The 15,066-nt window shown below is 43.7% G+C and overlaps 1 protein-coding gene across 1 annotated transcript in view; it reads left to right on the forward strand.

Annotated features, from left to right (window-relative positions):
• Positions 1-1,691: 1,691 nt before the first annotated feature.
• GPC6 (glypican 6) overlaps positions 1,692-15,066 on the forward strand; it is a 1,190,689-nt gene continuing 1,177,314 nt past the window's right edge. Inside the window, exon 1 of the mRNA XM_061133003.1 lies at positions 1,692-2,817. Within this exon, the coding sequence (XP_060988986.1) occupies positions 2,658-2,817 (160 nt within the window). The 5' untranslated portion in view covers positions 1,692-2,657. The remainder of the gene's footprint in view (positions 2,818-15,066) is intronic.

A 15,066-nucleotide genomic window follows, 5' to 3' on the forward strand; every position in this document is an offset into this window, starting at 1 on the left:
TCTTTCCCAGCATCAGGGTCTTTTCCAATGAGTCAATTCTTTGCATCAGGTGGCTAAGGTATTGGAGTTTCAGTATTGGAATTTATAAACCTACCTTAAACTATTTCACCCTTCTGATGGGATTAAACTTATCTATGTCTGATTAAGTTATAATTCTTTCCATACTAGCCTTCCTACAAGTCTAGGACCTATGTACAATAACCTAGGGCTGTATCATTGCATTGAATGCTTATTAAATACTTAATGATTTTCAAATATCTTAAAATACATATACTATGTTTTTACCCCCTCTTCCTTCACTTCAAATGTCCTTTCTATTGCATTACTTGTTATATATTGCGAGAATAATGGTAAATTACAGTGAGTCCCAATGTGTGAGGAGAGAATAAGTTATGTGTATAATCACTCCCCTCCTCTGGAGTGCAAAATGCCTACCACCTGTCTCTGACAAAAACAGAAGTTTGAAGGTCATGTCAAATATCATAGAAATAATGACTTGGCTACAGCATTCCCTAATCCTGCCCATCTTATCCTTTGTCCACTATGGCACAAGAGGGTATTTTGTTTCATCCTGATTTCAGACTTTGAGGGAAATAAATTCAAGTCACTTGAGGCCTACCAGTTAGTACAATATCGTGAAGGCAAAAATTATGCTAAAATTTTAAGAAGAAAAAAATATGACTAAACTTTTCAGAAAGAAATACTTGTCTATGGAATTTTCAAGAGGGAAAAATTAACTTGTAAAGAAGAGAAACTCATTTTAAAGCATTTTCATAGTTTAAATCAGGTTGGATCTTGAACTTGGGAGTCTTTTTAATGGAGTAAGAGAGGAGGAATTTATTAAAGAGAGGAAGAAGAGGTATCTAATGTGTTGTAATGATGATGAAGATGACTATGACAGTGGTCGTGATAACAAACAATGACTTAAATTTCATGGTCATTCTGGTCATTAAGAGCTGTCATCTGAAAAACATAGCTTTATAGAGAAGGTCCAAAAAACTGGACGTTACCCTACAGTTATTTCTGAATAATGAGCTGACCCAAACACACACAGACACAAAAGTAAGCATTATCTTCTTTTTGGTCTTGCATTTACCTGTTAGTAGTTGCATGAGTTTTGGGTTTCAACACATATTCCGGCCCAGCAAAGTTCATTAAGATAAGAAAATTGATAAGAATTTTCATTTTTATCCCATTTCACAAAACTTGAGTATAAGGCAGGAGAAAAGAAGTGAACTGATTCTCCACTTTGGAAGAAAATGCCAAGTCTAGTAAGCGAGAACCTTAAAAGCAAGCGAAGCCCTCACTGCCCTCCCCAATATCTTCCTTCATGTACCCCACTGACCCTTGCTCTTTTTTTCTCACTGCTTCCTTGTTCTGCTGCTTCTTCGCTTTCCTGTTCATCCACACACTAGAAACCAGAGATAATGATATTTGATCCAAGATTATGTAACATTTGAAGTTAAAAGGGGGACATTTTTGAGTCCAGAAACCAAAATTTTAAAATTAAAAAAAAAAAAACAAAAAACCTACTGCTGTCTAATGTATGCCTGCGTTGTCTTTAGGAGAAAAAAAAAAAAAAAAAAAGTCAAACAGCAATAAGCCCAGTAATTAGAGCAGCGACTGGGCCCTGCTATTCCCGGTTCCCCTCTAATTGTTCATTTCTGCGAGGGCTGTGTGTTCCAGTAGGTCGTGAATTGCTGCTCATATTTAGAGCAACAATTGGCATTGCGTTGTCCTTTACAGGCACAAAAATATAGTTTAATAACGTAAGTTAATGACTTAAAAATACTTTGTCTTCCTGGATGACTTCGTTATGGCATTTAAAAGTAGCATTTCGGATGAGAACGAAGGATGTGCAGCCAATGAAGAAAAGAGGAACGCTTCCCTTTTAATCCCCCTTCTGCTGCCGATTAGAAAGAAATCCAGTCCAGGTTTTGCCTTCGACTCTGCCTCTGAATTTCGGCAGCGCACTGTGTAGCACGTTTCTCTCCCTCCCCTCCTTTCTCCTTCCCTCTAGCCTCCCAGCGTCTGTCTCCAGGATTTCTCTCTTCCTATTTCAGGAGGACTCTCACAGGCTCCCTCAGCCTGTGCGAAGCTGAGGTTTCCCCTGGATCTCGTATATCCCCAACACATACCTCCACGCACACACGTCCCCGAGAACCCCGCGCTCACACCGACACACACTCGCGCGCGCACACCCTCGCGGTCGCCTGTCCATCTCCCTCCCGGGAGAGCCGGCGCGCGTCTCCACCTTCGCCGCACACTCCCGCTCACCGAGCTGGCAGCGCGCTAGGATTCTCGCGGCTCGGAAGTCGGATCGCAGCGCTCAACCCCTATGGTGGTTTTGGGAAACATTTCTTTTCCTCCTTTTCCTCGTTTTTATTGCACCGTTTTCGGTCTGGGGAACTAGAGGAGCGAGGCGGCTGCTTTCCCAGCCAGCCCCGGTTGGCTTTGCCATCCTCCATCAGGCTTATAAAAGTTTGCTGAGCGCAGTCCAGAGGGCTGCGCGGCTCGTCCCCTCGGCTGGCGGAAGGGGGTGACGCTGGGCAGCTGCGAGGAGCGCGCCGCCGGCTCTGGCGGGCTTTCGGCTGGAGGGGCAAGGTGAAGAGCGCACGGGTCCCGGGGTTCACGGAGCTGGATTTGCATGTTGCACCATGCCTTCTTGGATCGGGGCTGTGATTCTTCCCCTCTCCGGGCTGCTGCTGTCTCTCCCGGCCCGGGCGGAGGTGAAGGCTCGGAGCTGCGGCGAGGTCCGCCAGGCGTACGGTGCCAAGGGATTCAGCCTGGCGGACATCCCCTACCAGGAGATCGCAGGTAAGCGCGGGCGCGCGGCCCGGGCCGGCTGCAGCCCTCGGCGGCCGACCGTCCCCCGGGCCGCCGGAAGCCCTCCGTCTTCCCCCCTGTTGCTGAGTTGTGGTGTTCACTTTCTGCCGGGGGCTCCCCGGGCCGCCGCGCCTCCGTGCCGGGCGGCGGATGCTCTGGGCGGCTTCTCCCGCGGAGGGGGGAAGGTGTGCGTCTCCGGCTGCCTCATTGTGTGTGCACACGCGGGAGCGCCCTCCTTCCCTCCCTCCCTCCTGCGCTCGGCTCCCGCGCCTTCGCGCTCCTCTTCGTCGCTGGCCCTGGCCGAGCGGGCCGGGGAGCCCGGGACCCCCGGGGGCGGCCGCGGCGCGAGGGCGGCACGCCGAGTCGGGCGCCCACCCTGCGCCGCTCGCTCAGGCAAACTTGGAAGAACTGCGGCCGCAGTTTGCTCAGCGCCACCGTCAGAGTGGCGCCTTCTCCGCTCCCGCCCTCGCGCCGGCGGGGGCGGTGGAGAGACGCGGAGGGCTCCCCGGCCCCTCGCTCCTGCCCTCCGGGGAGGCAGAGCGCCCGGCGCCCGGGCCGAGGGTGGGCGGGCGAGCGGGGCTGGGGGTTGGGGACACCCCCCCACCCCTTCCACCCAGGGACTCGGCCTCCGACGTCGGCGGTTCCGGGCGGCTCTGGGGAGTTCGCGGGCTGCCCGTTTCAGATTTGGGGCGGGCTTTGCCGTTCCGGCTCCTCAGGGCTCCCCCGATCGCGGTTGGTCACTCGCGGTCCGGGGGACAGCCCTGCCGCCCCGCGCGGCGCCCCGTCCGGAGCGCGGCCTCGTCCGCCCGCTCCGGGGAGCTGAGTCAACTTCAGCGGGTGGCTCGCTAGCGGATGCGTCCCGGGGGTCCCCTCGGACCCCGCGTCCCCCGGCCACGGGTGTTCCCCCAACCCCCGGGCCGGGCGCCGGCGCGTGGGGAGCGCTCGGTCTCCGACCACTTGCGTGGTCGCTTGGGTGCATGTTTTCCGGCTCTTAGTTCCAACCGAACCCGAGCATCTCGGGGGCTCAGTGAATGAAACGTGTTGGAGAGAGGTAATCCCCTGGCTGCGGGAGCGCGGAGCAGAGAGAGACAGCGAGGGGCCAGGGGATGCTGTGAGGGCGCGGGCTGCTCAAACCCGGCAGCCGAAGTCCTCCGTGACCCTCAGATGGTCGAATCAGAACCCTGGATTTCCACCAGCCTCTCTGCGTTTTGCCCAGGAGCTGGTCTCTACTGTGTGAAAAGCATTTTGCATACGTAGTGGGATTGCCGTTTTATGGTTGATGCACAAACTCTACAAGTGAGGGTTTTTACTTATCCCGGAATGAGCACGTTTCTAGAAATGTAGGCACTGAAAAACAAAAAACAAAAACCAAAAAAACACAGCTTATACATCACGCTAACAGCGCGGAGCATTATATACAGGGAGAGGTTTTCAATTTTGAGCCAGACGTAGGCAGCCTCTGGTGAGTCGGAGGCGGAACCTGTGGTGAATTATAAGACCACTTTTCTCTCTCTGTCACTTCATCTCGCTTTTCCAGAGCTCCTTAATTTGTTAATCAATGCGTAGAGAGCGACTGCCCCCACAGATCCTTAAGTTTCTTAACTCTCCTTCCCCTTTGTCTACTGCTATTTCATTCTTTTTAATTAATTGATAAGGATCAGCTTTGCCCTTTTTTCCCTCTCCCAGTCTCACGGAATTCAACTTTTTAAAGGTTTAGAGTATGGATCACTTTTTTCTGGGAACTTTTTCTCCTCTGATCTGGGTTTTTTCAAACTATGTCTTTTAAACACACAGATATTTCCCAACGTGATTTTAGAAAAGGTATCTCCAAGAAGAAAATTGTTAAGTATTTTTAAATTGCTTCTGTATTATTTAATGAATAGTGGGGCTTTCAGGAGACTACAGGTCTTTACAACAATGCAAATCTCCTTAATATCAAAGGGAAGGTTTTCAGTGTATATGATTTCTGTAGGCACCATTGACTTTCCTGAAACATTCCCAGTGGTTGAAATAAATCCTTTAGTAGATTTTTAGCTACAGGTTTTTTTCCCCTTTTCCATCCCCCCTTTGACAATTACAGGGTTTGTTAATTAGCTATGAATTTCTAAAATGTGTGCACTTTCTGTTAAATTCTCTTTCTAGGACTGAGGGGACTGTTGACTTTGCATAAAGCTTCTGACTTTTGGTACCCTTTGAAATACTCAAGCTATAGGTCATTGGGGGGTCAGAGGCACATCTGATAGGAAAAACAAATGAAATGAAAGGTACCTGTGTATTAAGAATCAACGTTTTTTCAAGGTAAACTTTACTCAGTGCTACCCATTGCTGTTGGAAGAATCATTTGTGTCCTGTTATTAAATGAACCCACTTTTCTTCTCCTCCCTAGTTCCTGATATTATTTACTTTTAATTATCTAGTATATGGTGGTTATCCTTCCCTTCAACTCCTTCTTGGCCTTTGCCTTGTTTGGACTTTTAATGGGTTGCTTGAGAAACGGCATGTGCTGTTATTCTGCCAGGGAACATGAATTTAAAGGAACTGCTGTTCAGATTTCAGGTTCATGAGAGCTGTTTCTAATTGAAAGATATTTGCAGGTAGCTTGCCTGGTAAAATAACTGAGAAGTAATGAGGACTTTATGTCTCATCATGACATTATTAAAGTTTTACTCAGAACTCACAATTGTGAAATAGTGTTGCCCTTTTCTATTCTAGGATAAAAGGGAATTCTTCAAACTCAACAGATGAGGGGCTGTGATGGGTCATATATAAAGTTTGACTCTCAGAGAGTGGTTGGGAAAGAGGAGGCCTTCAAGGGGCAGCTTGTACCATTAATCTTCACTCAGCCCTGATTTTAAGCCATCCCAGGCAGATCAGATAGACTATCTGTCCTTGTTTGAAAGACCTCCAAAGGAGTAGACTCTTGAGCCCCTCTCAGCAATCCATTCTGATACTTAGTAATTTTTGTGGTATCCAAACGTTTCCAGATATCTAGTCAAAAACCTTCAAAGCGTGCTTGCTTATTTTCTCTTGTTCTGTCTTCTGGGAAGATAGTGAGCCACGTATCATCGGCTTCTTTGTTAGGACTGTTATTCTGATCAAAGGTCAGTGCGAAACATGCTGGTTTTTCTTCCAGCACCAGTAATGTTATCTTGTTTTCCCATCCAAGTCATACTGATGGCTCCAAACTTGTAAAGGAACTCACAGCTGAGAAGAGCATCTGCTTAAAAGGCTGGGCAATTCAGGGGATGTTGTTTTATGCTTATGGAGCCTCTGTTTTATGCTTTGAGCCTTTTTGGAGTCATTAATTATAATATGCATGTGTTGCTGACTAGTGGTAATTTATTGGCTCATGTTAATGTTTTTCATTTATCTAATGTAACTTTACTTAACAGTCCCTTATGTAGAAATTACTGTGTCCAGCACCTATGTGACAATATTACCCACTTTAAAAACATTAAACATTGTCTGATTGACTTTTTCTAATAACTTAGATACTGTCATTATCCCCATTTTAAAGATGAAAAGACTGAGCAACAGATAATTAACTTGCCTGAGGATGACTCAGCTACAAAGTGAGGAGCCTAGAATTCAAATGCAGGCACTCTGACCCCAGGCACTGGAGTCCATACACTTCATCTTGCCCACTGCCATGCTGTATTTGTTGAATGAATGCATGTAAAATCAGTTCTGTTCTCATCTAATACCTATATAGCCTGGTATTCTCAATCACCATATGCATTCACTCACAGTTCAAGCTGAGAATTTTTCTATTTACTTGCAACATCTACAATTTTTCAAACTCACTGTGAATTTGGGTTTTATGTTCTCTGGAATTGGCTATGCTTCCACCACTAAATTTTCTGTGTATTTGTGCATTTTCCTAATCGTTGTATAGATGTGGCTTTATAAGAGATAAAAAGTAAAAACATGTGTTGTGTGTTTTTTTCAATATACTGGGTCTAGTTTCTGAATATTGGGTTAGTCCAAAAAAACTTACTATAGGAAATTATCATGAGGGTTAGAAGGAGGAGGGAAGTTTATCTCCAAAAATTAGGGGGGAAAAATATAACTAACGCTGTTCTCAATAACTTACTCTGCCAACTTTTTCCTATGAGTCAGGCTATAGCTCAATATTAAGAAAGCATAAAATTCTCTCCTGCCTTTTTGATATCAGTTTATCTCAAAAATATGTAAATCTATCTCAAAAATCTAAAGTAAAAAAAAAAAAGAACATTCTCTAATATTCCAGGGATATACTAGTGATTGTTTTAGTCTTTGTTTATCATTTTCAAATCTCAGAATATGTAACGCTTCATCTTACCTGGCCTGGGTCCAGCAGTTCCTTCCTTTTTTTGGTGGGCTTCCCAGGGAATAAGCCCGCCCTTCCTCTGCTCCCCAGCAAACCAACTTCTTTAATACATTTGCTGTTAACCCAACTCTTTTTTCAATTTACATGTAGATATCACATTAACGTAAATGAAAAAACAGTGTTTGAAAGTCTTACTCTTTAAATCTCCTAGTTAGGGATGAATAATTTAATTTCCATTTAACCGCCTTCTTCACAGAGTTCTGATTTCCTAGCGCTCTGTTTCGTTAGATGATGTCTTTAAGATCCTTTCGAAGAACAGTGTGAGGTATAAATGAATTAGTGGAACTTCAAATGGTTTTTTTATGATTTGTCAAGTCACTAGATTACGGAAAGATTCACATTAATTCCAGGTATCAAAGCAATCTAAAATCTGGGCTATTAGGAGTACCACTTGTTAGACTTTTGATTTGGGAATTAATTTTAGAATGATCCTTGCAAACAGAGTTCTCTTAGCTGATTTAATTCGAAGATGATATGTCATCACTGAGAATAGGAGTTCATTTGAGTTGACTGATACACTTTTTTACATAAAACTCACATCTTTTAACTGTGCCACGTCGTAATAGCTTGTGAGCAGAAATGTAGGCCACTATCAAAAGTGGTTTAAAATGTACAGTGAGAGGTTCTTTAGAATATTGTAGTATAAGCATTGCATTATAATTTATGTGAGAGGGTGACCACTGTTCTTTTGCAGTTATGCATATTATGAACATTTAACAGAATATAAAATTATTGAGTCTTTTTAAACCAAAGTGACATACCATTCAGTCACAGGATTTTTATAGAAATATGATTTTAGGATAAAAACTCTAGTAAAGGAATTATTAATAAAATAATTCAGTAGCTTAATCTTTCAGACTCACAAAAGTAAAATCATAAATAAGACTGTTTTTTTCCTCCTTAATTCATATCTCTCAGAAGGCCAGCAAGGTGACTTAGAATTGTCTTGCCTGTATAAACAGGAAAAATTACCATTTCAAACTGGTGCTTATATCATTTTGCAGACCAAATTCTGCTCTTTTAAATTCTTAAGCTGGTGCATAATGAGACTTTAAATAGTTTCATAGTTTTCTCCAGTATTATTCAGTTCTTAGTGATTTACATGACAGTGTATGATAGTGTAGTTGACTCTTTGGGATGGCGTGTTTGTAAATAAAGGATTTCATAGTACTAATTCTTTGGTGAAGGTTTAAAAACTCTAATAATCCTGGATGGACATATTTAAGAGTTTTGAATGTTCCAGGATGAAAAATATTTTTAGACAAATGCAGTTAGTAACAAAGAAAAATAGAAATTTGACTCCACATTTACAGATTATCCAGGCTATAGATTACTATTACAACCTATTGTTCATCTCTTTTAGGCATTTGTTTTTCATTTCTCTAATACTAGTTCTTGTTTACCTACTATGTGTAAGTCACTGTGTGTGCTGGCTGTAGGGCACCAGGGAATTTTAATCCCAGCAGGGAAGCAGAAATTCAGGGCACCTTTAGCAGTGAATGGGCGAGATGAGCACGCAGCACTGGGGTACGTGACTCTGGGAAAGCGTTTAATAGGATCCTGTCCTCTGATCACAGGGTTATGGAAATGCCTCCTTGAGGAAGAGTGATGGGCTCTGAAGCCAGAATAGAGAGTCAGAGGGAGGAGGGGGCCAAGGGAACACAGGTTGCCTGTGTGGTAAGAAGGCCCCGAACCCGGGGAAACAGCCACTGAAGGGGCAGAGGGTACGAGAGCCTTGGGAGAAGAGCCTGAAGAAGTCAGTGTCAGTCGCTCTGTTGTGTCCCACTCTTGGCGACCCCGCGGCTCTGGCCCACCAGTCTCCTCTGTCCATGGAATTCTCCAGGCAAGAATACAGTGGGTTGCTATGCCCTACTCCGGGGGATCTTCCCGACCCAGGGATTGAACCCGCATCTCCTGCATTGGCAGGCGGATTCTTTACTGTCTGAGCCCCCAGGGAAGCCTAGGACTGGCTTGATGACTTGTGATCCAAGGTGGCCCAAGCACATTGACCAAACGTGGTTTACTTTTTTGCTGCAGACACGGACCCTTAGTGCTAAAGCCTGTTGGCTAAAGTCAACTGTTTGTAGCTCAAAGAAGCAGATTTTTAACTATTTAGAACCTCCCTATTTTGTGTACCCTGGGCCTATAAAAGACTCTTAAGTGGCTGTGCCCTTAACACCCTGTGGCTGAGCACCGTTGCCCAGAGACCTCATCCCCCTTGCCTGGCAGGATCTTTCAGTCCTTCCTCTTCCTTGCAGGGAACTCTCTGGTGCCTCTGGAAAGTGCTCAGCTCTGAGGGACTTCTCCTATGGCAGCCTGTCCAAGTGCCTCCCAAATAAAGCTTGTTCTGTCTGCTTGGCCCTGTCTCTTTCCTTGACCAGCCTTGTAATCTGTCCAACTCACTACAGTGAATATGGCCTTTAACCCAGAGCAGTGAGAAGCTGTTGAAGAAGTGTTTTAATCAGAAGGGGACATGGTTTTGAGTGTTAGTTTGGTTGCTTTGTAGAGCACTGATTGGAGGAGAGCCAAAGGCAGATACAGGAAGAGGCGAGATGTTAACATGACCCAGAGTGGTAACTGTGGGAGTGGCAGGAAGTAAAGGGTTCGAGACATATTTAGGAAGTAAAATTGAAACCGCTCAAACCATCAATCAGTCCATTTATTGAGCATCTACTGTGTGTCTGACAGTGAATAAGTATTGGGGTGTGTGTGTGTGTGTGTGTGTGTGTGTGTGTGTGAAATAGAGATTGAAAGAGAGAATCATGTGTCCCAGAAATGTTTATCAAATTAACAAGGTTATATAAATACTTTGACACAGGTCATGTGTACTCTTTAGTGGCAACAGAATATCATGAAACCAGCAGAGGAGTTTTAGGGTCACCAAGAGAAAAAGATTTCCCAAACAGAGCTGTGTCATTAACTCTCAGAAAGTATAGAATTATCAAAATATATGTCGTCAGCTGTGCTCATTTTGAAATTCAAGTAAAAAATGTATGTTTTTTATACAGTGTACAATGTAAAAAAATATATTTTTAAAATTTTCATTGAGATGAAGAATGAGTTTCCCTGGTGACTCAGGGGTAAAGAATCTGCCTGCAAGGCAGGAGACCCGGGTTTGATCCCTGGGTTGGGAAGATTCCTTGGAGGAAGGCATAGCAACCCACTCTAATGCTCTTGCCTAGAGAATCCCCATGGACAGAGGAGCCTGGCAGGCTGCAGTCCATAAGGTTACACAGAGGCAGACATGACTGAAGTGAATAAGCAGCAGCAGCAAGGTGAAGACTATATTAAATTGTTACGGGGGACATACGTACACCTATGGCTGATTCATGTTGATATTTGACAGAAAACAACAAAATTCTGTAAAGCAATTATCTTTCAATTAAAAAATAAATACATTTATTTAAAAAAAATGGTTACTTCATTGCCCAAGGTGTGTCTATGGCTTAAGTGCCAAATTACGTGACTGACTGTAATGATAAGAATCATATTAGGAAGAGATTTCTTTGACCTTGCTGAAAGGAGGAGGTAAAATTTTATTGGGAGAGTTTTAGTCAGGGTTCTCCAGAGGAACAGAACCAAGAATATATATCTCATATGTAAATATATGGGAGACTTATTAGATAGATAGATAGTTAGGGATATAGAAGAGGAGATTTATTATAGGAGGAGGCTCACGTAGTTACACAGGCGAAATCCCACAGTGTACTCTCTGCAAACTGACTACCCGTGAAAGCATGTGGGATAGGTCAGTCTGAATCAAAAGGGAGCTCTGATGTCTATGGGCGGGAATATGTGGGCATCCTAGCTCAAGAAGAGACAGAGGATTTACCATTCCTCTACCATTTTGTTCCATTTAGGAGATCAAGCAATTGGCTGATGCCTGCCCACAGTGGTCACTCAGTCTGCTGAATCAAGTGCTAATCTCTTCCAGAAACACCCTCACAGAGACACCCAGAAATGATGTTTTGCCACCTATCTGGATGTTCCTTAGGCTGGTTGAGTTGACATGTAAAATTTACCACCACAGGAACCTTGAAGGTCACCTTTGACGGAGGGCCATGAAAGAAGCCACTAGGGTTGGGGTTAACTGGGTGAGCAAAATAAAGCTTCTGGGGGAGAGTCAGAAAGGGGTTGATTAAGAGCTTGTGAGAAGTGATGTTGAACAGGTAGGGTGGGGTTGGAGTTTTGACAGACGTTGGGCATCCTTGGCTTTATACAGCAGAAAGTCGATTATCATCTGAGAGTCAAGGCAGTGAAGGGACTTGACGAGAGTATTGTTTTAGGTCAGGCAAGCATAAACAGGATGGAATAGAGAGGGGTCATGAAGAGTTCGGAGATGGAAGGAGGACAGCTAGGGAGCGGTTTTCAGTACTAACACATGAGCAGCTGAGGGCACAGATGAAGATAAGAGGCAGAGAAAAGGGTGAATGATGTCATCAGAGAAAGAAGAGGTAAAATTAAAAAAAAAAAAAAAACCTTTAAAAACTGCTCTGCTACTTAGAAGTTCTACTAAAAAGGTTTAAAGAGGACAAGCCGTTGAACCTCTTGCCTGAAAGAATCTGTGTCACTTAAAATACTTATGGCTTCAGGTCACAGAAAATCCTGACTCAACTGGTTCACACAACCAAGGAGAGCCATTCTTTTACATGCAAAGAAGTCTCAACATAGAGCAGTTCTAGGGTGGGAAGGTGGAAAGTGAACAGTATGACCCACTCTCAGGTTCTCCCCATCTTTTGACCCTTCTGTCCTCAGTCCGTCCATCATCCACATCAGCTACAAGATGAAAACCAAGAAGGCTGCTGGAGTACCAAGAAGCAAAGCCTCATTACAATGCGCTGAGTCACACGGAGGGACCATTCCTTCCCACGCACATCTCTACATTGATGAGGCAGTCTGCCCTCGGAAGTCCCCCAGTGTATCTACCCACCCTTCTCATTCCACAGTTGCTTCCTATGCCCATGCTTGGAAGAGAAAGGAAAAGGACTGTGGCTGTTGATCTGAACTTGTTGTTTAGTTGCTCAGTCGTGTCCAACCCTTTGTGACCCCATAGACTGTAGCCCACCCGTCTCCTCTGTTCATGGGATTCTCCAGGCAAGAATACTGAAGTCCTTTGCCATTTCCTCCTCCAGGGGATCTTCCCAACTCAGGGATCAAACCCAAGTCTTCTGCTTTGGCAGGCGGATTCTTTACCACTAGCGCCACCTGGGAAGCCCAAATAAAGAAATAAAACTAAACTTGAGTCATTGATTATTTTGTATTAATAGTACAAAAGGAGTGATAGATATTACATGGCTCTTCATGTGATGAAATTGTTAGTATAAAACACCATTTGTAAAATGGTCTTGTCAAAAGATTGAACACATACTCCTCAATGTTCATAACAGCACTGTTTATAATAGCTAAGACATGGAAGCAACCTAAATGCCCATCAACAGAGAAATGGATAAAGAAGATATATATAATGGAATATTACTCTATACCTGCTTGGAAGAGAAAGGGAAAGGACTGTGGCTGTTGATCTGAGCTAGTCACGGATATACAGTAAGAGGGCTGATAGCCTTTTGCATTTTCATGGCCACTAAATTGGTTACTTAATCTTTATAATCTTAATAAGAATCCCGAGGAGTTGAGGGGTAATGGTGAAACTGAGAGGGATGACTTAGACTATCTGAATTAATTAAATATTTGGCATTCTTGCTTTAGACTCATTTCTCAATGCTGGCCAGTGGCAAACTAATGCATGTAAAATGATTGGCTGTCTAGAGGGTAGTGTGTGGGGAGACCTGATTTGTAGCATTTGCCAATTTTTGTGGTTTACATGTTCCCACCATGGCCAATTTCGAGCCACTAACAGATTAACAACCAGCTCACAAAATTCCAGAAAATTTAACAACTGGCTCTTTTGAATTGTTGGAAGGAACCAGGGCTTATCCTGGAATCATATGAGATATTAAAAAAAAAAAAAAGAAACCTACAATTGGGCTTCATCTTCAGGTATTCTGACTTAAGGGGTCTGGGAAGGTAGTCTCCCTCCCTTCCTCCCTCCTTCTCCTTTTTAAAATTTCCCAAGGAATTCAGATGTGCATGTGGGGAGGAGAGCCAGTGATCTGGAGCAGTGCTTCATAAACATTGTCATGAGTCAGATCACTGGAGGACTTTCGAAGCTCAAATGCCTGGGCTCTACCCCCCAAGTTTCTGATTCAGTAGTTCCGGAACAGGGCCTGGAATTTACATCTTTAGCAAGTTCCCGGGTGATGTTGATACTGTCGGTCCAGGCACCATCTTTTGAGGAGTGTGGGAGCCACACTCTGAGTGCATTCAGCGTGGTTTTAAACACACTTTGTTGTATTTTTTTTTGGTCAGGGTAGCCAGTTCGATTTGGGCAATGATTTTGCATTGTTTTTCGCCTTGATCTTGGGTAAGAACCTCCACTCAGAAAGCGTCTCTGCTCCAAATTGCACACACACCCAATTTCCTCTGCCTTCTTCCAGATGTCTATATTGGCCACTAGGGGGACCAAGGGAAAGCGAGTGACTGGATTAGTTCAAACCTTAATTACCTGTGCCTGGAGCAGACCGGGTCCCACCCAGCTGACTGAGGCATTTCTGCTTGAGTAAAAGAAAAGCACAACATTGCTTGGAAGGGAAACTGGGAAAGGACAATTTAAGTTTCTTTCGCAGTAGCATCTGTATTATTCTTTGCTAATATGGTTGGCTTTCTGTGAGTAAGAAGGACTTTGGGGTCCTTTTTAGAAGGTATCTCTGGTCAAGAGTGATTCCAGCCCCAGCTCTCTGTCTCTGAGCTGCTTTTTCTGTGCAGATTTAGCCATTTGTTCCTGACTTCCAGATACAAGGAGACTACATTAGAGCTGGTCACTCTTCATTTTATACGCATTTAATTAAAGATGTAGCATAATGCATTCTGGGCATGCACACCTGTGTCCTGTAGGCTTTATCGGCTAGTGTGTTTGCTTCTTATTACGTCTCGGATTTCTTGAGAAATTGACTTTCTCTTTTTGTGTCCTCAGCAGAGCTGAGATTAGCAGAGGCCAGTGCTCCTCTGCTGAATTTCAGGGAGCTAGGGGTGTTTCCATTCAAGGTTGCAGTGGAGTGGAGGCCACTCTGTAAAAAAAGCACTCTGAGGTCTTCCAAAAAAGAGATGAGTAACTATCAATTATTATTTTCTTAATGGGTCAGAATAGTGCAAAGTCAATAGCACTTTTGCAATGAACTTGAAAAAAAGCCACCATGCTTTTGGCTAGTATAGATGTTTGTAAGTGACGGGCCTTAATTTTTTTCTTGGGAAAGTAAGAAAATATTGTCCTTTAGCTGTTTGCTTATCCTATGTTATTCCGAATCCTAACTGGGAGCTTTTAAAACTTAGAAATGGAAACATTTAAAATAACTTGATTTTTTTTTCTTTTTTTGTAGCAGAAGTTTTAACAAATGATTTTGAGGAGTTATAGTGGTCGTTGACATAATGGGAGCTCTATTTAGAAAATAATCTTTAATTCTAAAGTATTAATAGCAGTTAATATTCCTGAAATGTAGGGTTTCTGAGCATTCCTGCTTGATCTGTTCCAGCCTCTCCTGTAGCTACATGTTTGTACTGAATTTAGGGAACATAGTTGACTGTTACTTTTACATTATCAAGTGCTAATGTGTGAAAGGCTTTTATTGTGCTTTTACTACTCATTTGATTATGTGGTTATCTTATTCAATATTCTTTCACAGACTTGGGGGTATTCAGACACCAGGAGGTCAAGTACTATGTTAAAAGCTTAGGCCAATCTTTTTATATGACTGCCATAAAGAATATATTCATTTCGCTTACAGTACCACATGGCTCTCATAAAAGGTCAATTTCAA

The sequence above is a fragment of the Dama dama genome, chromosome 30, assembly GCF_033118175.1.
Source record: "Dama dama isolate Ldn47 chromosome 30, ASM3311817v1, whole genome shotgun sequence".
NCBI classification, from domain to species: domain Eukaryota; kingdom Metazoa; phylum Chordata; class Mammalia; order Artiodactyla; family Cervidae; genus Dama; species Dama dama.